Consider the following 24,746-nt stretch of genomic DNA (forward strand, 5'->3'; position numbering starts at 1 on the left):
TTTCTGAATATTGGATAAAAACAACCAAAGAAATAGCAGGTTCCTGAGACACCCACCAGCCTGATAAGGTGGGCACATCTCTCCACTCAACCCCTAGGTCAGTAGGCTCCTCAGTTAGACTTGGCTTATCTTCTCATCTCCTCTTTACATGCTCAAATCCTGCTGAATTTCCCAAAGTTTATTAAGAATGTGTTATTAAAATAGGAGTGCTGACAAGAAGGTGGGTCAGAAGTCTGACTGGCCCTTTTCTTGGTGTTATGAAGCATGCTCTACCCAACTTTTGAATGGCTCAATCTTGTTCTAAAATAGAGACTAGGTTTCATTTGGTTACAGATAGAAACGATCTCCCTCTCTGACACTCATGACAAGAAGGACTAAAAGCCGTCCACTTAGCATTTTCAAATTACTAACATTTAATCTTAAAAATAAAAAAGTTTTTAAGATGATTCTTTAAGGAAAAACTAAGTTATAATTTTCATGTTTTAAAAAAGCAATACAGAGAAGGCAGATAAGCTGACTGTCATACAAAGTAGCTACACACACTCACCTGGAATGTAGAACTAACTGATCGAGGGCTCAGCCTTCATGCAAGAAAAAGCCCTGTGATGCCACCAATCTTTTGAGCAGACTATCATAAACCAAGGTCATTGAGCCTGCACTGACCTTGCCAAGCTACCCAAGGGCTAACCCCTCTAACATAAGACTTATATATAACTGCTCCATGAGGCTTAATGTCTGCCTCTGTAAGCAAGGGACCTATCAATACAAACCTGGCAGAAGCTGAGACAGGCAAACTGGCAAAATGATTACAATAGTCATAACTTTGTGAAATGACTCAGGAAATGACCCATTCAGCCTTGCAGAAAGCTATTGTGAGCACCCGGCTTCAATATCATCTCATAAAGTAGAACCTAATGCAGGAAAGCCAAGTTCCAGTTTTTCAAGTGCTAAACTGATACAATTTTAGTTTGACTTCTTTTTTTTTTTTTTTTTTTGCATTAGGGAAATGGCATGAAAACCTCATCATAAGGATTAGAACAGATCAGCGTCTTGTTAATGTTATCTTTACAACACCACTTAAAGAATGAGTTCTGCATGAAGTTTATGTGTGAAGTGAATGTATTTTCAGATGAATGAAACAAGACATCACTGCCATTGCTGAAAGTTTCGGCCACATTCTTCTATGTGAAAGGTTGTATCTTGCTGAAGCAACTTGTTTCCAGAAAGTTTCCAGCAACAACAGACACTACAAAGACATCCTTGCTCGACAAGCCTCAACACTGAATACCAGCCCTCCAGGCCTGCTTCAAAAAGGATAACACTAAATTTGTCACAACTAGTCAGCTCTTATCAAAGGCTCAATTGAGGGAAGTAGAATTTATGGAAGATTATCTAAGAGATTTACTTTCAATCTCTACCTATTCCAGGTCCTAGCCTTGAGTCAACCACTAGCACCAGAAGATTGTTTTCTGTCTTCCTCTCCCAAAGAATTACCTTTGGTAACTTAGGTGCCAATCTCTGGTCTTAGTTTTATCAAGAAGTAATCATTATAAAGAGTACTATAAAAAATATCTCATTCTAAGACCCCTATACAAAAATCCTTATTGGAAAGTTTTTGTGTATTTATTTATTTATTTTGGTGGTATAGGGGATGGAAGCCAGGGTGTCATACAGGCTAAGCAAGTGCTCTACCACTGAGCTTTATCCCCAGCCCTAGGTTTCTAAATTTTTCCTCTAAAGCATTGAGGAATTAGTACTTTTTTTCCTTCCCTGAAAATGAAAATTATATAACCACCTGCATTTCCCTTTTATCTGGAACTTAAACACAACCCATAACAGTCCTTTCCAACCCTACTGGCTCTCAACAGTGGCATATTTGTTTTCTCCCTTCCCTGGTCCAGATTGTCTATTTCTATTTATGATTTATTAATATTACTTATCAACTATTATACTAAGATGCTATTTAAATCTATTAGTGCTTATTAATATGCTATTTATTATCTTGCTAGCTCTGTCAAAAGTTTTTGGAAGGAAGAGAGATATAAGTAAAGTGAAATCAAAACACACTTGCAACATGAGACCTGTGCATGAATTCACATGAACATATACCCAATTAATCATAAAACTCTAGATCGAATCCCTTTGAAGTGGGATGGAATAATCATCCCCCCTGATATACCAAGAAGGACAATAACACACCATGCAGAGGGTCTGCCCAAAGGCAGAACCAAAAGGAAGCATTGAGATTCTGAAGCACCATCTCCCACCCAGGCTATGTGCTAAATTCATGTTACTAACCTCCTCACCACTGGCTATTCTGTGAGCCAGATCTTTTAAGTTTCTCATCATTCTTTCATCTCGAAAATCATAAGGAAATGTTTCCGTCCATTCTGTCAAGAGCTGAAGAATTTTAGGTGCAATTTTTCTCATCTGGTTCTAGGGAGAAAAAGCAAATATAGTTCAGTGTTATCTGTCATCATAAACTATATCAAATAAATAATACCAGGGTCAGGTTAGTGCAAAATCTTTGGGGTTGAAGAAGCAGTTCTAACTCCCCCATCCCACAATGTCCCTGCCAAGTGCAACTAACTTATGGCAATATCCAGGGACCCACCATGGCATTAGATTTGTGGTATCCTTTCAACCAACCCCAATTCCTAAGCATAGCCATGATATCACTTATGCTCTTCGTCTTGGGGATAAGCTGGGGTTATTTGAGGTAACCAACTTCACAAAATCTGAGCCTAAGGAAAAAAAAATATGAAGTTCAAAATGTTTCATTACCTTATCACCATCAGGTTCACTTAGCCTCTGGTGCTCAACACATAAGTGGCAGACTTTGGCCATTAGCTCATAAGGATGCATAAATAACCGAGAACTGAGTAGGAAGGTAAATATGTATGTCCTCTGTGGCAAGAGAAAAAAGTCATTGTTACATACTTTCTGAAATTAATATCTTTCTTATACATTATACACCTTATTTCATGAAATTAATATCTTTCTTATACATTATACACCTTATTTCATGAAGTTCTTTTGATCAAAGTCAATGTGCTACAGAGAGTAATGCCTATCGGAGTCAGACAGTAAGACAGTAGAAGATGGATTTCTCTGTTACCTCCGGATGTGTCTTTTCCCTCAAACCATACTAAAAATAACAGAAGTACAGGATAAGTTTGGCTCCTGAAATTATTCAGAGAACATTTTCACATTTGTCCTCAGGGAGCTGGGATATCAAGTCATATAATTCACTCTAGTAAAGAATGAAATTCAGCCCAGAGAGAAATCTAACTTAAATATACCACCCATACAGAATATGGTTCTGTGTCCAAATATTATGGTAACTCAATTGAAACCAAAATAAAACAAAAAACAAAACAAAATAAAAAACCCACCTCCTCTCCCACATTCAGCTCAAGAATTCTCCAGAGTGTATAGTGTGGTACACTGAAGCATTTGTGTCAGAACATTTGAAGGCAGGCTTTCAGGAAACCTATTTACTTGCTCAAGGGCTAAGCAATTTGATAAAGCACAATATTACACTATATACTTTTCTTTAACCACATTGTCTCCCAAGAAGCCAGTAATGAAGTGGTGCTTATTTGTTATAAGAGTTTCAGACTCCCAATGAAAGGAGAAATTCCATGGGTCCCCCCCCCCCTTAGGCGCCTTTAGTAGCTCATAAATACTTGCAGGGCTGAACAAGGGATTCCTTTTACTTTTGATTACAAGTTTTCCTTGTGTGGTAACATATCTGAAAATGCTATGTAACAATTCACACACAGAGAGATAACTCAGTAAGAAACATCATGATGAATTACAGTGGCATACACAAACAATTCTTTGCACATCAATGATATTCATTGTATTTATAAAAACTAATGAATGTGGTCTCTAGCTATTTTTACGAAATCTCCATCAATAACTAGCTGCTGAGTAAATTTCATTGTCCTACTCAAATCAGTTTTATAGAGATAGCTGTTGTACAAAAGAAGGGGGGAAAATCACTTGCCCCAGAAAGAAAAACCTGCATTTGACTACTGTTGCTGGAGCAAATCCTCAATACTGTGAATCTCAATTTTTTCCCCTTCACTCTTTTGGAATTACTGCAAAGATTGAGATAATATGTAATGAATTCCCTATACTGAAATGTACCACCTATACAAGTGTAGGTTATTAAGGTAAAACAAAAGCAAAAATGCTATCTGATGTCCAACTGATAAATCATTGCATCTTGAGTATATATCATCTTCTCTCTTCCAAATACTTTCCTACTTTTCTCAGATAGTGATGGTATTAGAAATGAAAAAGGCATTAAATATCAAATGCTGGGAGCATCTAATTTCGCTGGCACTTTTATTTAAGGACCAAGGTGTATGCATGAATCAAAACATTATAGATACTTCATTCAGGTGGTATCAGGCTGTCTACAATGTAGTACCTCATCTGAAAAGAAACTGAAATGGAGACTACACCAAAATCTGATCCACACTCAGGCTCGATTTGATCTGAAAGCATTCAATAATCAATATGCAATTTCTTATGAGAAAAATCCTTAGCAACCCATATATAATTGTATATTATATATGGTCCCTACATATTATAATTTCTGCTCAATACCAAGGATAGGTTTCAGAGGAACATGAATACTTACATCTGGATAGTAATCCACATTAGGTACTAAGTGCTGGATAAGTGCTTCCAGAGACCCAGAGAGGAGGTTGTTGTCATGGTAATACAACCCTCCACAGCTGTCTTCTGCAGACTGATAGAGGTTTCGGTTGTAACCACTGCTGTCAAACATTGCTGAAAAGGGAGGAGTCTGAGGCATGCTTTCCTAAAAGGAATAAAAAGAAGAAAACATGGTTTCAGTAACACACAATATCGAGAAATAAAAAGCTTTAATAGACATTAAGCTTTAATACTAATGAGGACAACAAATTAAAAAAAAATAATTTAGGTTCTGACACAGTATCAGAACCTACCAAGAACCAAGCTACTGTTTTAGTACCACAAATATGCATACTTTTGAGTACCAAGCCAATCAATCAAATGCCATAAAATGAATACACCAAAGGATCCAATCTGGACTTAAATCCAAGACTCTGGCTGTCATACTTAGATATCACTCCTTCACATTTGGTGCTGAAGAGGGGCAGGGAAACAGCTTGGATTGCTTTATCCCATCAGGGTATTTTCCTAAGGTGGAAATGTATAGGCCTTGAAATTTGGCTGGGAAGAATCACACAGTGCTTAAGAGACAGTTGACTAGCACTGGACATACGGGAAGACCCAAAACTGAAGCTGAAAAAAACTAATGTGCACAAGAGGCTTAGGATCAAAGTGCACAGGGTGTGTGTTGTTTGTGTCTCCCTGTACCAAGAGCTGAATGCTGACTCCAGTGTTTCTGAGAAGATCAGATGCTGTTGATTTTCACCCCTTTGTGTCAAATTCTCAGGGTGGGAGGTGTATTTAAAGTCTCAGTTCTCAGTAAACATACAGGCTGAGGAGGCACCTGATTTGGGAACAAGGAGGACTGTGACAGTCCTTGAGATAAATTGCTCCTTTCCATCTGTGGGCCTTGTAACTCACAAAGCCCTTGTCAGAGGGCGCTCCATAGAGGCCAGAGGCTATTAAGTTATTACTTGGATTCCTAGGGACACAGCGCTTGGCCCTGACAACACACTGGGGTTTCTGGCGGCTGCTCTGCACAATGGAGGCATTCAAGAGCTGCTGAACTGGGGGTTTCAGAAAGCAAACAATGAGGGGAAGCCAAACTCCAGGCCTTGGACTGACAGGGACAGGGTGTGTGGAGGCTGAGGGAGGACACAACCTGGGCTAATCCTTCTTTTCAAGATGCTAAAAGATATTTGCATCCAAATGGGGGTGGGGTGTGGGGCTCTGTCTGATAAGTCACATCCATCACTCCACTAGCATCTGTTCAAGCCACAGTTAATGGAGAACACAGAGCATCACAATGTGTGCACGTGCCTGGGCAGGAGGGGGCCAGGAGTGGAGTTCCAGGCACTAATATCCACTCTAAAGCCAACCTGGCAGGTGGCAACAACATCTAGGAAAAGGAACATCAAGAAAAATAAATAGAAAAAAGCTTCCTCCTACACTCTATCCCATCCATGAATCAGCACTGAGGAAGAATTTAAAGGGATCTATGAAAAAAAAAAAAAAAAAGCTACAAATGGGAAGAAAGTGATTCCTGAGAGCTACCCTGGGGGATCTGTCACTATACAGGGTCATGGCTGCCAAGCTTTTAACTTAGGTAGGTAGACATGGTCATCATAGCCAAAGGATCGGGGACAATGGAATACAATGTTAACACAAATCCCCTTGGTTGGTAAAACTTCCTAACTCAACATTAACATTTTATTTACTTATTTAACTCAACATTAAAAGTGTAGAAGGCAATGGATAGAGTACACTTGTTCCCTCTTTAAATTGCCAGTTTTCATGAGTACCATTCATGTGTAACATAAGCATTGCAAATGGGTCATCCTTGGTGGGAAGAAAAAAATCATTCCACCCTTGTCCTGAGAAACAGAGAATGTCCTCAAACTGGAAGGCCTGAACCTAGAAAAGAACCATGCCTTAAAGTTACTTCTATAACCTTGAGGGAATCCTGTCTGGATTTGGTTGCCTGTGGCTTAAAAAAAAAAAAAAAAAAGTTTTCCATGGTTATAACCACAGTGTTCTTCCTATACCAGATGAGAAGTAAAATTCCCTTGAAGTTGGATTTTTTTTTTTTTTCCTGCCAGGAACCATGAATTTTCCCTGATAGCTTCCCTTAGTTGTTGTTGCAACCATTCTAATAAAGTGCTTTGGAGAGATGACTACCAGGACTTGAGAACTCCAGAAAATCAGAAATTGATAAATTCAAAGAGGCCATAGAAGTCATCTGACCCAGGCTATAGAAAATAGATTTCATTTCACTTTCCAACCACAATCAGTTACAAGTAGTTCCCTAGGGGGTCTGAGGATGAGCAAGATTTGGAGGCTATAACTCCACAGGGGAATATGTGTCCTGTGATTGGCAATGACTGCCAAATTGTCATGGATGCAGCCAAAGCCAATGTATCATCATCGTCAATTCCAAGCTTTTTGCCTCTAAAAATGTGCAAACTGAGACCCAGGACGGTGAACTGGAGTGACCAGGCTAACATGATGCAGCCATGTGGTCTAGCACAAAGTGAGCAGAGTGGAACTCCCCTGTCTTGCACCCCTGCTATCTTGGGCATTTCAGTAGTAAGCACAGACCCACAAGACAGCCACAGTTCACTCAGAGTTCCCTTTCAAAGAATCAACATCAAAATCCACCAAGCATTTATACTTCTTAATTATTTATTCCTGTAGAGTGGATAAGGCCTCAGATCGGGACAGAATTCAGATTTAATAAAATCCTAACTTTGGCACTCAATAGCTGTAAAATCTTCAGAAAGTTATTTATGCCTGATCTCCAGGTATGTTTTCTATCAGATATTTTCAGTTTCACTCATCCCTTCCAAAATGTAAATTATTAAAACAAACACACACCCAACTGCCTGTTTTCTTTATACCAAACTTCTTAGAACATTATTATTCGAGTTATGGCAAAAGGCTTTTGTATTTATCTTTGGAAATGTATCTCTCACAGGATTTCCTTGAGGAGGGACAAAACATCATCACTTAAAAACTCCCTCCAATGGGGTACCAAAAGAAAACACTGTAAATAGCAATGGGAGCCAAATCAAGGTAAAAAGTTTACAGTTATCACTTATTACACTTACAAATCAATTGTGAGAAGAGAGTATGTCATAATATGTTTTCCAGTTTTGAGTTAAGCTCAAAGATTATGTCGTGGCTAATCAGCTGGTTTCTTTTCCCAGGTGCCACTGGGACTGTTGAAAGCAACAATCACCTACTGAGATGAAAGTCACTCAGGAAAAGGTAGCCTCTTATTTACATACCATGGGCAATTTTATCTACTTTGCCATATATTCCAGACAGCATCTTTTCAATTCCTTGAGCTCTTCTTCCTTGGTTAGTTGGTCTCACATTCTTCTTAACTATGGAATCTCCGGTGTTGGAAAAGGTCCCTACATTTCATAGGCCTTCATGTCTCTCAGTTCCCCTTAACAGGTTACTCTGGAGACCCACAGAGTAGTAGGCTCTAAGAATTTCATGACTCCTGTTTGTGTGTTTCCTGACTCCAAATGCCCTTCTGGATTCTGCAACCTCCTCACATGGCACATTTCCTCATCCTTTCTTGGCTGCATAAGAAGCTGAAACCCAGGAAAACTTGCTTGGGTTACATATGAAGGCACAGAAAGGGCAGGGTTCCAAACCTGGATCTTCAGATTCCAGGTATAAAATTTATGACCCGACTCGTGTTCTGCTCTAAATAGTCTTCTTTGAACTTCTAATGCTTAACCATAAGATGAAAAGCCTACTAGTCTGTCTCAAATTGTAGGCTATTAGAATAATTTATGTTTTACATGTTCTACATAAACCCTTGTTCCAAAGACATATTAATACCATTAATTACTCTTATTAAAAAGTCACACTGTCAACAGCAGTACTGAAGCTACTGACTTTGGCAATCAAAGCATAGTTCCATCTAGAAACAGCCTTCAGAGACTCTAACATGTACTTTAAAAGCCACTTTTGTTATCTTTAAAACTAGGATGCATGTAAACAGATTATAAGAAAACATGTTTGACATTTTTTTCAGCAATATATGAAATAACAGAGCATCTTACAATAAACAGCACCTTTGATCCAATGAAGTTTGTAATATTTGCTTGTATTTACTTTATAGATCTCCAGCAACAAAGATTAAGTGAGACAAATGACTATGAGAATACCATGGGTCACTGTATGCATCACTCATTTCTGGATAACCTCAAACAAGTGGCCAGTCTGTTTTATGAAGGATTAACTGCCCGTGTAATGGATAAACTCAGCAGAATGGTACAGAAAGTGCTGTTTGTGAAACTTAATTTTAACTTATTAAGATAAACATAGTAGTGTGTTTTCTCTCAAGTATCTTTCTTCTGATTACCCACACCAGGAGCTATTGTTTGTCAGTATTACTTAGATTTGATGGACAGGCCTTTAGTTTTACCTGCTTTAAGTTTCAGAATTGAAAAGTGAGAGCCAACTAAATACTGGCTTAGTTCTTATTAAGAAAATGAATCTCATCTCCAAAGTACTATATATTAGAACCCAGAAAAGTATTTATCCCTGGGCTCTATTAATTCCAGAAATCACTTGCTAATTATTTCTCTAGGGGAAGAAGGGATAGTGTGAGGTTGCTCTTAACCTTTAGCTTCCATTCATTTTTTTTTTAAATCTCAGTATAGTTCTGCTGCCTTCTTTATCTGCAGCAATGTACTACTTTCAGCTCTCACAACTAATATTTTCTGTCTCTCAATTTACTTCTCTCCATACTTTCCAACATAATGTCAAAACCAGCCTCTCCACTATTCATCAGTCTTCTTTAGCACAAAGTTTGCCCAGCTCAAAGTACCTCTCAATGGGGACCTGCTAATCAAAAACTTTGTTTAGGAAACACTATTTTCCAAAATTAGAATGTGACAAAGCAGCAAGAACACTAGCTTAATTTACTCTTAAATCAAACTTCAAAGGAGTAAATTCCCTTGGAAAAGGAGATTTGCATGAGGCACATGAAAAACCTACTGACTATTCAAATCCCCATCATTAACACAGAATGGAGACTTTGAGAGCCAGGCTCACAAAGTTTCATTTGTAAGCCATTCCCCACCCTTCATAATATATTCTATACAGCCAGTGGTTCTTAACTTTTTAAGGAAATCACAAACTGCTTCCCTACTATCCCAGCAGAAATATACCAATAATATACTTTAAGGGAGTTCTCTGATCCCAGATTAAGAGGCCTATGTGCTAATTTGGAAAGAACCTGGATATCATTTCTCTACCTCAAAGCTGGAGATCATGGTGAATCTGAAAGTTACCTTGCCCAGTATATTCAAAACTAGCTCCTTAGAAATCATGAAATACTTTTTTTTTCCCAGGTTATATCAAACAAATGGAGTTAAAATAATAAAAGAATGATAATTCTTTTGGTTTGTGTAGAGCTACTGAAATAAGCTTTCTTTTCTCCCCTAAATTCAGGAAGTATTTTGAGGTAGAAGGAGATACAGCTAGACAGTAGGAAGCAAATTTTGGATTTTAAAACAATAAACTGAGCTCAAAGAAAGCTCAGAGCCACAAAAATTAGTGTGCGTATTATAGGTTATGTTGGAAAACTTTCCATGAGGCAAGTTCCAATAGGAAAGTTATACCTGACCGAAGTAGAGAAGATGAATATTCTCTCTTAGAATTAATTTGGTAAGCTGAAAAGTTGGTTGACAGACAAGACATCTTACAGGGGCTGCTAATTTGGCCACAAAGATAGATCATGTTCTTCTAAGGACCCTGAAAAAGTTCAGCCCGACATTGATCCAGCAGCAAGGAAGCAAGCTCTGGGTGATTTACGGGATGAATGGATTTGAAAGGCATGCCTAATGGTTTCAAACCAACTAAAGCACCAGATGAAAAGCTGCCTTTTTCTGAACAGCAGACTGTGTTTGAATTAGCGGCTGCTTTTGCACAATGTAATTTACGATGAAGCAGGTGCACCAGGATAAGGTGGTTTCAGGTGACGATTCAAATTGGAAAAGAGGTCAAGGAAAATATGGGTGTGGGAACAAAATCAAAAGCTATCCTTCAACGTCTTATAGGTGGCTTTGTAAATCTCTACCAGAATGTCATGTCAGCATTTCCTTTGCACTCAAGAAAATGATATAAAAAAATAAAGGAGTCAAAGAAACAAAAGGTTTTCTTTTCCTTTTCAATACACAGAGTGCAATATTTAATAAATGCAAGGCCTTTATGTTGTCTATGGTATTTTAGCATCTGTTCAAATGTTGGACATGTGTCCCAATCCATAAAAAAAGGAAAAAATTACTTCAGTGGACAAAGCCCTTCTTATCACAACTGAACTTTGAAAGCATATTTGTTTAATGAGGAGAGGTTTAAAATCCTGGAATTACAGGTTCCCCAATTCCAATCTAGATTCCAAAGGAACTTGCTCTTCGATGAGATGCACCTTCAATAATCCATTTCTTTCTTTTTTTCTATTTGAACTTGTAGAGCCCTGAATTAGGAAGACTTCATAAATTTCTCCATCTGGTACTTTTAGGTATTTTCAGGCTCCTTTTGGCAATGTGAGACTTTAGCATACAAAGACTCACTGCACACTCCCAGGGTGTGTGCACCTGATGGTAGATTTGAGTCAAGGTGAAAGGTAGAAGTCCAACTTCTGACACTATCTAAAACATAGCTTATTTTGATCTTGAAAATTTATAGAAGATTATTCTCTCATTTCTTTCATTAGGGGAAGTCACAAAGGCAGAGATTTTTAAGAGCATCTATGGAAACTATAGAAAAGCTCCACCTCTGGCTAACCTCCTTGAGAAAAAGAGGTATTGTGTGGACAAGGCGACCCAGAGTAGACAACACACAATCACCTCACTTCTTTGGCATGTGAACAGAAAGTAACTAACTCCAAGATAAGTACATTCTTTGGAGCTGAGTTCCAAATACTTCGTAGATTTCCCAGTTAAGAGAGGAAAAAAGTCCATGTTTTTGAGAAAGGAAGATCCCATTTCTTTCCACGACGAAAGGCTGTTAATTCCTGATCTAAGTTATAGGTGTTCATACAAAAAGCAAATCTAAATTTTGCTTGATCTTTCCTGGATGCTACCTTAAAAAAAAAAAATTCTTCATTAAGTCTTAATTGATGGAGGAAGGACTTGTGACTCAAATATTTACAATCTTTGGTTTCCTTCGAAGAAAAACAAAGCTAAGATTTGTTATCTTTTGTTTGGGAGAATGTTGTTAGCAGTTTATTAACATACAAAATGATATTTCATGGCATATCTGAATAGATCTGGAAATTCATTTAAAACTTTCCCATGAATACAACAATTACTAATTGGGCATTATGTAAAATTGTGGATCTGTAACCGACGTGATTCTGCAATCTGCATTTGGGGTAAAATAGGGAGTTCATAACCCACTTCAATCTAATGTATGAAATATGATATGTCAAGAGCTTTGTAATGTTGTGAACAACCAATAAAAAAATAAAATTAAAAAAATTTTAAAAAAAAAACTTTCCCATGAAATGAAGCTTTCCTGTGTGGGAAGTGAATCTAAACAGGCTGCCATTCCTGTGTATTAACTGTCTTTATGTCCACAACTCCATGCAGTTCTTGACTTGAACAGTAGATGGCTCCTCATGCCCTGCCTTTCAAATGGTTCGTGCTTTTTCAGCAATAACAGTTGGCGATGATTTAGAAAAGCAAAAGAAAGGCAACTAGAGTTCTGGGGAAAAAATATTGAGAAATTAGTGCCTATGATCATAGCATGAGCATTGTTCATGCTGTAGAAATGAAGACATACTAGTTAACAAAGCCAGTCAGTTATATTTCCAGATATCTTAGATGCCCATCTATGATGAGAATTAATTATTTCATTTTCCCAGAAGAACAAAAGTAATCTTCTGGATAATCAAAAGCATCATTGTCTAATCAAACACTGTCAAAAGGGTTGGGATCCTGGAAATGTCCCTCTTATGCACTGTCCAATATAGTTGAAACTGGCCACAGGGATTACTGAGCACTTAACATGTGACTTGCGCAACTGAGAAATAAAAATTTTAATTTCGTTCAATTTAAATAAACTTAAGTGTAAATATCCCCATGTGGCTAGAGGCTACCTCAATGAACAGTATGGCTGTATGTAGATGAGTTATCATTTACACATGACAGATCTCAAGCTAAACCACAGAATATCATGTGGGGAACACTTCAATTAAAATATTTAATTTTCTAACCCAGTTCATGGAGCATGAAAAGGATCTGGCACTTAGTAAAATTTTAAAAGTAAGATTTTCTTTAAAAGAGCATTTTAAAAGTAAGATTTTCTCTATATTTTATTATGTAACACAGTTACTTGGATAATTTTATTTTCTGGATGCAAGTTCTTAAAAAACTGCTTATCCCTCCCCTTCCATTCTTCTCATTTAGCTAAAAAGAATGGTATTGTTGGTCTATAAGAGGTTTCCCTTTCTTATAAGACTAATTTTTACTTTCTCTGTGTTAAACTGATTTTCATATTAGGGTTTCCTAATAAAATTTGAATCAACTGAATGACTTCCAAGTATATACATACTTTGAGAGAAAATAATAAATATATAAACTGATGAAAAAATGATCAAAATAAAAATTAAAAATGTAGTGGATTATAATACTGATTTAACAGGCCAAGAAACATTTATTGGTAATTTGTAATTATAAATGTTCACACTTATAGGAGAAAAACAAAGAGAAATTCAAGAAAATATAGGATTTCTATATGAATTTATCAATAAAAAGAATTTCACTCTTCTCTCTTCATGTCCATGTACCCAGAAAGTAACTGAACATCAATGACACTTCACTTCATCCTTCACTGTCCACCCTAACAGTGCAAAAGTGTGGAGAGAGCACAAAATAAAGCAGTTAAGACAGAGAGAAAAGGCATCCAGAAACCATGTAGCTCAACTCCCCATGTCAATTTTACAGATGCTGCAGGTACAGGGAGAAGACATGTGACCTGTTAGTGCTCTAGCTCTACCAGAATCCAAGTCTCCTCATTCCCAGGATGGAAATATTCCCATAGGACTAGGCTACAACTGTCATTTTAAATAATCAAGGCTTGTACAGATCTAATTTTTGTAGACTTAACTGGAGAACCAAAAATAAAAAAAAAAACAAAGACTACTATAGTTCTGAAAAAAAAGAAAGGTATAAAGAGGAAATACCTGATTTCAACCACCACCACCACCACCAAGAATCCCCATAAGCCTTTCACAGTGGGTTCAGCAGTACAATATGCCTCTTTCAGATGTCCCAAAATGTTATAAAAACTTTTCCATTTATTATTTGTGGCATCAGAATTAAGAGTCTCAGTCCTTGCACAGGGGAGTCCTGATTCTTCTTCCAAGCAAGGCAGAGTACCCTCTTTTCCCCATCTCCTTTCCAGGGCAGTGCTCCTTTGGGATTACCCAAATGTTCTTCTCAAGTTCAATTCTTAAGGTAACCTTTGGAGACTGAGAAAGCTGAGCCCATGAATTCCTGTGCCACACTGGGAATCTCACCTAGCCTACATGGGAACACACTCCCAGATTCCTCCCTCAATTTTCTTACCATTTTTTTCTTTCCCCTAGATGGGTGGTATTCAATTGGCTTTATATAATCTATTGTACTCTATTTGCCAGTAGTAGATTTCAGATTATAAGAATGAAACATTAATAACAGCACAAAACTATGTATTATTATGATAAATAATGAATGCATACTTAAGACTATATTAGATTGGACAGATGCCAACCTGGGGAGTGGGGGGACGATAAAGGCAAATAATTTTGTGGTTATTCTCTTCTCCAAAAGACAGTATGATCCCCAGATATCAGGTATGGTAGGTATCAGATAAAATGTCTGGTGGAGCACATAAGATGGAGCAAACTGAAAATGTACTATAGGAGAAATAAGTTTTAAGAATTGAAACCTCCATTAGACAGCTGGAAAGTAGAAGGCCAATGCTTAGGTTGCCACCTCTAGGAAAACAAAGGAGACTGACATGCAGGGAAAAAATGCCCACAAGAAACTTGCTAGTCAGTGGCTGATGTCCTCATCCTCAAGAAAATCTGCTTGGAAGGAATAATTCAGCACTGCTTGTGAACCATGACTTCTGTTAAAAGTGCCCTGGGTTCTCATAAACGGCCCCCACCCCCAAATAAAACTGTCATTAATGTTAGGGTTTAGCAGCTGCCATTCTTTTTTTTCTGCTGTGAAAAATCTCAACGACCAAACATTTTTATAGCTTTTTTGGAATAAATCAATTCTACATTTGCTCTAATCCTCATTTGACCTTTTATTTCCTCCCAAATCTCCATTCTGCTTAATTTTAAACCTCCTTATTTCTTAGTATAGACTGACCACCATAGTCCCAACTATGTTTAAATTAAGGCACAGTCATCACATGGCAAGCTCCAGCTACTGTTCTCTGGGGGAAAGAATAATTATTCATCCCATCTAAGTCTGACTGTGCCAGACATTATTCAAGAGTGCAGTACCCTGATCCCTGGACTCTTCCCCTTTATGCACCCAGTTCAGAGACCCTCCCAGGCCATGAGAGATCACCAGGGCTAAATATAGATCTATGCACACCAGCAGTTCCTGACCATCGTCACATGGTGGTGCTGACGAAGGACTCCTTGGAGACGCGTTCACCCAAACATACATACACAAATATGTGTACATATCCAGCTGGATAACCCATACCCACCGAATTCATCTGTGAAAACGATACATCTTTATTCAAAGAGAAAAATGCTCTTAGACGCAGTCAGGGGACTTAGCAATGTTGTTTGCTTAAACTGCGCCAATTTGCTTGAGGTAAAGTAGGAAGCAAGAGTCAAATCGTTTTGTTTTGGGGTTGTTTTTTTGTTTGTTTGTTTGTTTTTTGCACACACATAAACCCCAGCTCCCTATTTTGCCCTTTCCTCTCAAACAACACTGAAACTGTCCCCAAGGATCTCCTTTAAAAAGGAGCTTCTCTCACGCTGTCTGTCCATGAGGCGTCCACGTACCCCCAACTCATGTTAGTATCCCTGGAAAGGTGTCCCAAGGTAATTCACCTGAGCTCAGACAAAAAACAAGGCGGCTCGGTGGTTCCCAGGAGAACTTACGTGAACCGAGGAATTAAAGATACTGAGGGATGAGAGTCATGACTCCTGTTTCCCCATCCCTACCTAAATCAGACCTTAGATTACACGGAACCGGTAACAAAAATAAACACCCCATACACATACAAACACACGAGAAAACTGGCCAGGTAGAAGGAAACAACCTAGGAATGCACAGAAAGAAAAGAGATTGGAAAAGGATGAAGGTGACTAGCCTCAGACAAACCCTCCAACATTACCGAAATCTCAAGAGAGAAAGCCAGGCTGTAGGTTTGGGGAGAAAGAAGCAAGGCACAACCCAGCGTATCCCTGCCCAGGTCCCAGCGGCTCAGCCTAGCACCTGTTGGGACCCGGTCAGTCCCAGGAACTGGTGGGGGCCGGGCATGGGACTCCCCTAGCCCCGGCTTTTCAGGGCTCTTAGGGTCAGCGCTCGCTCGCCTCAAGATCTCCCTCTGTCTCAGAGCTCAGCCGGCAGCCGGGGCGCAGTCTGAGAGCTCCCCTGAGTCCCAGTGCAGCTCCCGGGTCTCCAAAGAGAGCGCAGCGCGCAGCCCAGTCCCGAGCTCACGCCGCCGAGCCCCAGTCCCGGGAAAACAGCCCAGCCAGGGAACAACCTACCCGCAGATGGACCCCGGGTCCTCAGCCTCCTGGCTGTTTGTCGCGCGCCTACAAATACGACCAAAGGACCGGGAAGGAAAGCGCGCGGGAAGAAGAGAAGAAAATCCGCCTAACCAGTCGGGTTCCTTGTTTATACTGAAACTACGGCACCAGCAGCCGCGCACACCCCTTTCTCGCTGAGCGCCCGCCTCCCGCTCCCGCCGCCAGCCCCGCCCCTCCCGCGGGCGCGGACCAATCACAGCGCAGCTCACCGCCCACGCCGCCGCCGCCGCCTCCACCGCCCGGGGACTTGCCCACGGGGCCCGCAGGCCTGGGGACTCCCGCAGCGCTGTCGCCCGGGTGCCCTCCCACGCTGCGGAGACTGCCTGGGCCAGCGCGACGGTGTTGGGACTCTCTACAGCATTCGCTTCCTGCCTGCCGAGTGCACCTGCCCGGGGCTGTTGGTGCAGTCGTGTGTACGCATGTGTGTATTCATTTACCCGCGTACTACCTGTAAATACCGGCCCGACTCGTTATACAGTATCTATTAACATAATTATGAGCTGAAGGTTACTGTCCATGTAACTTTCAGAAAAGAGCTGAGAGAAACCACAAAACATTTGCTGAGCAAGTGTTTACGAAGAGCCTGAGTGCTAGTATTGTGCAAAACGCTGGGGGCACACTGGTGCAAAAGCAGGCTGGTCCTGGCCATTATGAAGCTGACCGGGTAGACGACGAACGTTAAGCAAATAACCACCCAAACACGGTGTGAAATTACAACTGTTGAAGTTCCACAAAGGAAAGGAACCTACTCTGTGACATATGATTCTGGAAGCAAGGTGGGGAAGCTAGTGAAGGCGATGTTGTCATGGTAACCACATACTTAAAGCTATCGTTGGCTACTTGATAACTATTTTAGTAAAAAGGTAAAAACCCCCAATACTTCACCTTATACACATGAAAGAAGGCTGAGGGACAAATGATGGCAACAAAGAAAGAGACCCGTAGAGAAAATCTACGTGATCAGGAGACTTTTGGCAGCCCTGTGAGCTTAAGTAGTTCTTCTGCACTTAAGTTTATCCACAAAACAACACTAGTCATTGCTATCCCATAGGGCTGAAATTGGGATTACTGAGATGGAGAAAACATTTTTGAACGTGGTGCACGTTCTCTGTCTCTCTCCTTCCTGGGATGGAAAGAGCCACCTTGAATCTCACATTGCCTCTTCGCGGATTCTTCCCCTCTCATTCCTTCATTTGAGCATCCTCTTGCTTCTCTTTCTATTATACTCCCTCTCTCCTTCTGGGTCTACCTTGACTCACTAATTCACTCTCACCGACCTGAGCCTTGGAGTTAACCTGTCTTCTCTGCACTTTAAACAAGACACCGCACAGCCAGGGGAACTTGGCAGGGCAGCCCTGCTGTGTGGTTGTGCTGGCTGTTTGTTTTTCAAGCTCAGTTGTCCTTCCTGGGTCTGTAACAAACAAGCCATGTGATGTTGGGCAAGTCACTTAACTCTCTTGGGGTTCACAGTCCTGTAGCAAGACATTAAAAGGGCTAGGTTAATTCAAGATTTCATAATGAAAATAGTTGCCATATCCTTTGTAACTACCTCTGGGTACTCACAGTAACCCAGAAGACTTTGCCCAATTTTACTGACTTTGTTTTTTCCCAAGCAAAAGATGTTTATTTTGGATTCTCAAAATGTAAAATAGGTACTGTGATAATATTGAGTCAGTATTTTTTCAAACCACATTCCCGCTCCCCCTTTCTGCTAGATCCCTCAGCATCCCTTCTAGCTGTGGACCCAGGCATTTTGAACCCTGACCCTGTCTCTTTTCATAAGCACCTATAATATCTTAGAAAAGGAGCTGAAGGACTCAGGAACCCAGTTTACTTATCTGGAAAGCAGCACCATGATAATCAAAGTAACTCTTCCTATGTTGAGAGACTTAAAAGAGCCAATACATGAAATGGTTGAAATAATAATCTCAGAGAAGCCTTCTCTGACCTCCCCACTTAAAACTGTAATCATTCCCACCTTGTTTATCCCTTCTCTGTTGTTCCCTCCATAGGACACATCACCATTTAACATACTGTATATTTTACTTATTAATGCTTCTCTCCCCTCTATGAATAGAAACCCCATAAGAGCAGGGTTTGTCAAGCAGGGTGTGGTGGCACACACCTGCAATCCCAGCTACTTGGGAGACTGAGGCAGGATGATTCTAAGTGAGGCCAGTCTGGACAATTTAGGGAGATCCTGTCTCAAAATAAAAAATTAAAAAGGACTGGGGGCATAGCTTAGTGGTAGAGCACTGCTGTATTCAATCCTCAGTACTAAAGAAAAAAAAAAGATCAGGGTTTGTTATTTACCTGCTGTATTTCCAGTGTTTAGAACAGTAACCCACAGACAGGCATTCAATAAATACATATTGGTTGGATAGAGAATGAATAAATAAGTGACTGAATGTTAAACACTCAATAATCGATGTTACCACTACATCTTAATTATTCTCTATCATGAAAAAAGATTCTTTCCATTCTCTACTTCTCGTTTCTTTCTGGTCTTTTGGCTTCACTAGTTCAACTCCTATTACTATAAATAAGGATAAGTTCAATAGTGGTCACCCTGATGCAAATAAAGCCCTGATGAGTAGTACTTCATTCTAGTATTTAAAAATAGCCACCTGTTCTGAGTTTCTACTATATCCAAGACTCTGTGCTAAGGATTATTTTTCTTTCCCAATTCTCTCGTACTTCATATGCACAAAATGGGGGCAATCATCATGACTGATCCAAGTCCAACTTTCTTTTGTTTTAATCTCTTTCATTTCCCATCTAAAATCCCAGTTTCACCACACTGTATGTAGTGTGTTTTTCAAACCATCTTTTATGAACAATGATGGTATTGTTTTATGTGAATACCATGAGTATATTTACCTAAATGTTATTGTGCAATCCTCTCCTGCTGTTTCTCATTGTTTTCCACCCAACTTACTTTTTGATCAACTATCCGTGTTGACAAATGTTCCTATCATTCACTCCTTTTGCCCACTGTTAAATGTTACACCATATCTGTGTTACATTTTTTCCTTCCTTTCATTACCCTTAGTCCTCACCCAAACCCTGAGACATAGATTCTATTATTTGCATTTGTGAGAAAAAAGGAATGAGGCTCAGGAAGGTAAATAACTTGCCAAGAACAGTTAGCTGGAGAAACTATGATTGAATCCATGCATCTCTGACCAATGCTCCTATCTTCTGATTTCATAAAATTGTGTTAATTAGTTACTATAAGATTTATGAAATAATGTTTAAAACTAGAAGATGTGTGTTAACAAAACTAGAAAGCAGTTGTTTTCTTGCAAAGTTCATTATTTGTCTCACACATTTTTTATAGATACAAAATTACCATTATTCATGATTTATGATTTCCTTAAGATACTTGAATCTTAAATAAAAACATCATAAAACATAACTATCTTCAAATATTTAAAACTCTTCATGTTAAATGAGGCACCAGAACACCAGATAGGACTAAAAAGGAAAAGGTATGTAAGAAAAACATTCAAGATGTCCCAAGTGGAACAGCAGCCCTTTTCAGCATTGAACTCTCTTTCTCTCTCTGGATCTTAATGTACCTTATGAAATGGACAAGTAGCTTCCCAAAATACTCTAACACTTTCTCTCACATTCATTTTCTCTTTTTCACTCTGAAACATGAACATAAACAGTTCAAGGTTATGAAACCCTAGGCCCAGTTTGTAAGTGGAAAAACAACAACAACAACAAAAAGCATTGGTCATATTTATCTATCAACAATCAATCTGGAACATTGTCTGGGCCTTCTTTCTTTCAAAGCCAAGGAAGGCAAACCCACTTTAGATAAGTATAATACACCCTGCCTCTCTGATATGTTGACAAAACCAAGTAGGAGTATTTCAGAAAGCAAAAACATGAAGAATGATCAGATGTAATTTTGAGAAAACCATTTAATAGTTCCTAAGCAGACTATGTTAATATGAATTTAATTTGTTAACTTGTCTTATACTATCTTCAAAAATAGCCACAGCTTCTCTGGAACCCTATAATTTTTAATAGGTAAGAAAATTTAAGAGAAAAAACTTTGATAACTGGAGTACTGATCATATAACAAACTATTTTAGGTTAAAGAAAAATAATGGCTACTTCACAGAAAACAGATTTAAAGAAAGAAGAAGAAAATCTAACTATCCCACTTCAAAAAAGGAAAAATTGCAGTGGTATGGCTAAGCCAAGACAGAGATGTTGAATAACCACAGTACTCATTTCTTGGGATCCTCTCTTTTTGGACTCTCTCCCTGTGGCTACAATGGAAAGATGAGTTACTATGCTAAAGTCTCTAACAGGGCAGTTAGACCAGCTCACCTTCAGACCTTAGAGAAAAAAATCCCTTATTTTCCCCTTGCTATTTAGTATGCTTCTCCGTGACTTCCCTTTTCTCATCATCTGAAGGCCTAGAGCAAAATAAGGGAAGGAGGCTACTATGCCATGCTTTGGTTTCTTGACCACTTCCTGCTTCTGGCCTGGGTAAAAAGAAATCTGTCTGTGGGCCAACCTAGCTTCCAAGGACACCATGTTGGACGGGGACAGTAATATACTGTGTATATGTTTGTCTTTGACCTCTGTACATACTGGAACATGATGAGAAGGTTGACCAGAGCAGGACATGAAGATTTAGATATTTAAGATTCCAAGTCCCTTCCCAGTGCCATCAGTCCTTTGATAGCTATTAAATGAACCCTGCTACTCCGAAGGGATTTTTGTGTTGAGATAAGAGATTGTGGTCAGCCTGGGACTGGTAATCTTAATAATAATCCCCAACATTTATTAGTTTACAATGTTCTTTCACAACCATTAACTCACTTAGGAATAACATTAGGTATGTGAGGATCATTCAGTTCTTACATTCATCATTATAGAAGGAATGTATTTTCCTTTACTGGGATCACTAAAAAGATTACAGATAGCTATCCATTTAAAATTGCTAAGAAGATAGTCCAAAATGGAAGGGAATTGAGTAGAAAAGATAACTTTAGGAAGTTTCTCCCACATTTATGTTGATACTTTATCAATGTCATTTTTTTTTTATCTCTGAGACATTAAAGTTGCACAAAAGAATCTAACAACTGCATGGAAAATTCCACCACAGATAGAGTAGATTTTCAAGTTCCCTAAAAAGATTTTTAATAGTTACTATCCTTTCTATTTATAGATGAGAAATGTTGAAATGCAATTTTACTATTTTTCTTTAATAAGCACTATTATTTCATTCATTTGCCCATTCATATCTATTCTTACAAAGTAATTATTTGCAATGTGCCCAGGAGATACATTGATAATTGAGAACTAATAAAACTTGGCTGTATCATTAGGTCATTGGACAGTCATCCTCTTCAGTGATTGCATAATGCACAGTAACTTTTCTTTTCTGAACTGACAAAGAAACATTCAATAATCTTAAACATGCATCATTTTGATTAGATGTTTCACTGTTTTGTGTAGAAATTCAACTACATTTAACATGAGGTTATTTAGATATATTTAAGTAAGCATTCTTCATCCTATAAAATTTTTATAGTAAATAGTAAATCTAAATATATTTCTCTACTTGTAACTTCTCTCTCTAAGCAGTTTTTTTTTTCTTGTTTTCTTCTGGATGAGTTGATCTTATAATGAATTAAGAAAAAGATTTATATCTGATAGAGCCTTTCATTTGTTAAATCTGATTATTTTTCTAGTAGATTCCCTCAGTTTTAATGAATTATCTATCAATCTGTGTTTCAAAATATTGAGTGAAAAGGAAGAAGGAAGAAAATTAATCATATAATAATAGAATTTGTGAACTGGAAGAAATATTAATAATCATTTTGTAAAATCTTTCCCCATCCTGTGCCATCAACAAAGGCATTTTTGAGATGAAGAAATTGAGAAAGTGAATGATCTATCAAAGCTAACAATAATAGTGAAGTTAACACCAGTCAAAGAGTTCAGAAATAATTCAGGAATTGTAGTAAAGCACTTGCCCAGCCTGTATGAGACACTGGGTTTGATCCTCAGCACCACATAAAAATAAATAAATAAAATAAGGTATTGTGTACATCTACAACTAAAAATAAAAAAAAACAAAAAAAGAGAGAAAGAAGCCCAGGACTCCAAACACTGCATGTGATTTTACTTTCTAAGTATTCCTACAGGGGTTATTCTATGGAGCTACCTTGACATTACAGAAGCACAATTTGTTTCAAATAGTGATGACAAATATTCTCAAATATCTCTTGATAAAACTGAGAAAGGAGAATTCTCTACATATTGCTAGTACCTTTTATTGAAATTCTCTAAATGTTGCTAATACTATTTCTTATATTATTTTCTATTCAAGACAGTACAATAGTAAATTATGGTGGCTTTATCACTGAACCAATTACAGTCTGGACTACTAATTAGTCTTCATAAAGTTATATTCAAAAGTCATGTCAGTCAAAAGAGCTTCCTTAAGCTGGGAGTGGTGATGCTTGCCTGAAATCCCAGCTTCCCAGAGGCCGAGGAAAGAAAATCATGAGTTGAGGCCTGAGGAAAGTGGTGAGACCCTGTCTCACACATATACACAAAAAGATTTTTTAATTAGCACTTATTGTTGTTATCATAAAAGCACATTCCTGAGGTATTTTCTCTTCCATATAACAAAATAACTAATTTTCACATGACTATGTCATCTCTTTAAAATATTAGACAATTTCACTAAAATATTGCTGTGATTTCTGGATGATACTGTGAAGTTTTAACTTGTAAAATGTCCAAACATTTATTCTGACACATGGACAATCATTATTTCAGTAGAAAACTCAGCATTCCCATAAGATATGTTTCAATATTATTATGGAAAAGCACAATTATTAAATATATTTTCTGCACCCAAAATGGAACTGATCCTATGATTTAACTGTATGTCACCAGAAATTTGGAGGGATTCTCTGCTGTCTCTAGTAAGGGGCAGAGGTGAAACCAGGAATGAGAATCAAAGGTAACTTGAACTTTATCTGTAGAATTTTATTTCATTTTATTTTAGGTAAATATTTTTTTTTTGTTAGCATTTTGTGTGTTGTGGGTACCCAGGAGCTTATACTTTTTAAATTTTGCAAAGGTCTCAGAGAAAGAATTTTGTAATCAAGACAGGGCTATTTTTCATACAGCTGTACTATGTCATCTTAAACTTCCATATTTAAAACTTATGTTTTCAGGCAAGAATACAGACAGTTATTGTTTCATGTTTTCCTGTTGACTGATTAATCACATTTATGAAGTGTAACTATTCATCAGAGTTTCAGATAATTTTATTGGTCCTACTGTGCAAAACTATAATATGTGATATAAATGTACTGAGGAATGTTACACCTCTCACATAGTGTGTCAAATCAGCTCTCTCTTGCTTTTTGAGGTGATTGTGTGTATCTGCTCTCAGACAGTGATGTGCATTGTGATTCACAGTTAACACATAAATGAGCTTTGATTCTTGACTAAAACCTACTTTAAAGTCAAATCTCTCACACTAACACCATTAGCATATGATTAATGTTTCCAGGGCCTAGAATTAACCAGTGATAATTTTAGAATCTACAATTATCCACATAATTGTCTCCAATTAGCTGTCTCTGAAGAGTGGTCAAGAACTGGAAGAAAATCAAGGTAGAATCTGGATGTGTCTCCCTGTTAGTGGACTGGCCTGTTTACCTCAGCTCTGTTTGTGAGATTGAAGGAATGGATCTGGGATGAGGAGCTGGATTGGAAGGACACAGCTCTTGCTTAGAAAGGTAGAGTTTGGAAAATGTTATAAGAAAAGAAAACAAAATTTTCTGACCTAGATCTTGCTCAGTCATTTAAGAGGTTATCTCTTAAGTGCATACACAGATAAATCTGAGACAGACCAAGGCCTTTTCTACAGAGGTAAGAATTTAACACCTCTCACAAAAGAAAATTCATAGCTAAGGACAAAAGAAAATGTCTCACTCTGAACAAAGTTCCATAGATGAATAAAACATTTGTCTTAAGTTCTGTTGATTGTGTTATTTTAAATTTTTGTTTCTTTCATAGTACTAAAGATTGAATCCGTAGGTTCTCTAACACTGAGCTACAACCCTAGCCCTTTTTAATTTTCATTTTGAGACAGGATTTCACTAAGTTGCTCAGGTTGGCCTCGAACCTCCTCCTGCCTCAGCCTCCTGAGCAGCAGGAATTTCAGTTGTGTGCTATTCTTTTTTTTTTTTTTTCTCAGCAAGAGAAACAATAAAAGAAGTAAATAGAG

At 38.3% G+C, this 24,746-nt stretch overlaps 1 protein-coding gene across 7 annotated transcripts in view; it reads right to left on the reverse strand.

The window, feature by feature from the left end:
- Rasgef1b (RasGEF domain family member 1B) overlaps nucleotides 1-24,746 on the reverse strand; it is a 553,928-nt gene that overhangs the window by 19,791 nt on the left and 509,391 nt on the right. For 6 of the 7 annotated variants that reach the window (XM_005339699.5, XM_021719688.3, XM_078021465.1 and 3 more), the window contains 3 exons: nucleotides 4,655-4,837; nucleotides 2,785-2,907; nucleotides 2,299-2,436 (listed from right to left, as the gene is read on the reverse strand). In XM_005339699.5, the coding sequence (XP_005339756.2) occupies nucleotides 2,299-2,436; nucleotides 2,785-2,907; nucleotides 4,655-4,837 (444 nt within the window). Of the gene's footprint in view, nucleotides 1-2,298; nucleotides 2,437-2,784; nucleotides 2,908-4,654; nucleotides 4,838-16,423; nucleotides 16,588-24,746 lie in introns of those variants that run through there. The other variant, XM_078021466.1, reaches the window with a different exon arrangement.

The sequence above is a fragment of the Ictidomys tridecemlineatus genome, chromosome 9, assembly GCF_052094955.1.
Source record: "Ictidomys tridecemlineatus isolate mIctTri1 chromosome 9, mIctTri1.hap1, whole genome shotgun sequence".
NCBI classification, from domain to species: domain Eukaryota; kingdom Metazoa; phylum Chordata; class Mammalia; order Rodentia; family Sciuridae; genus Ictidomys; species Ictidomys tridecemlineatus.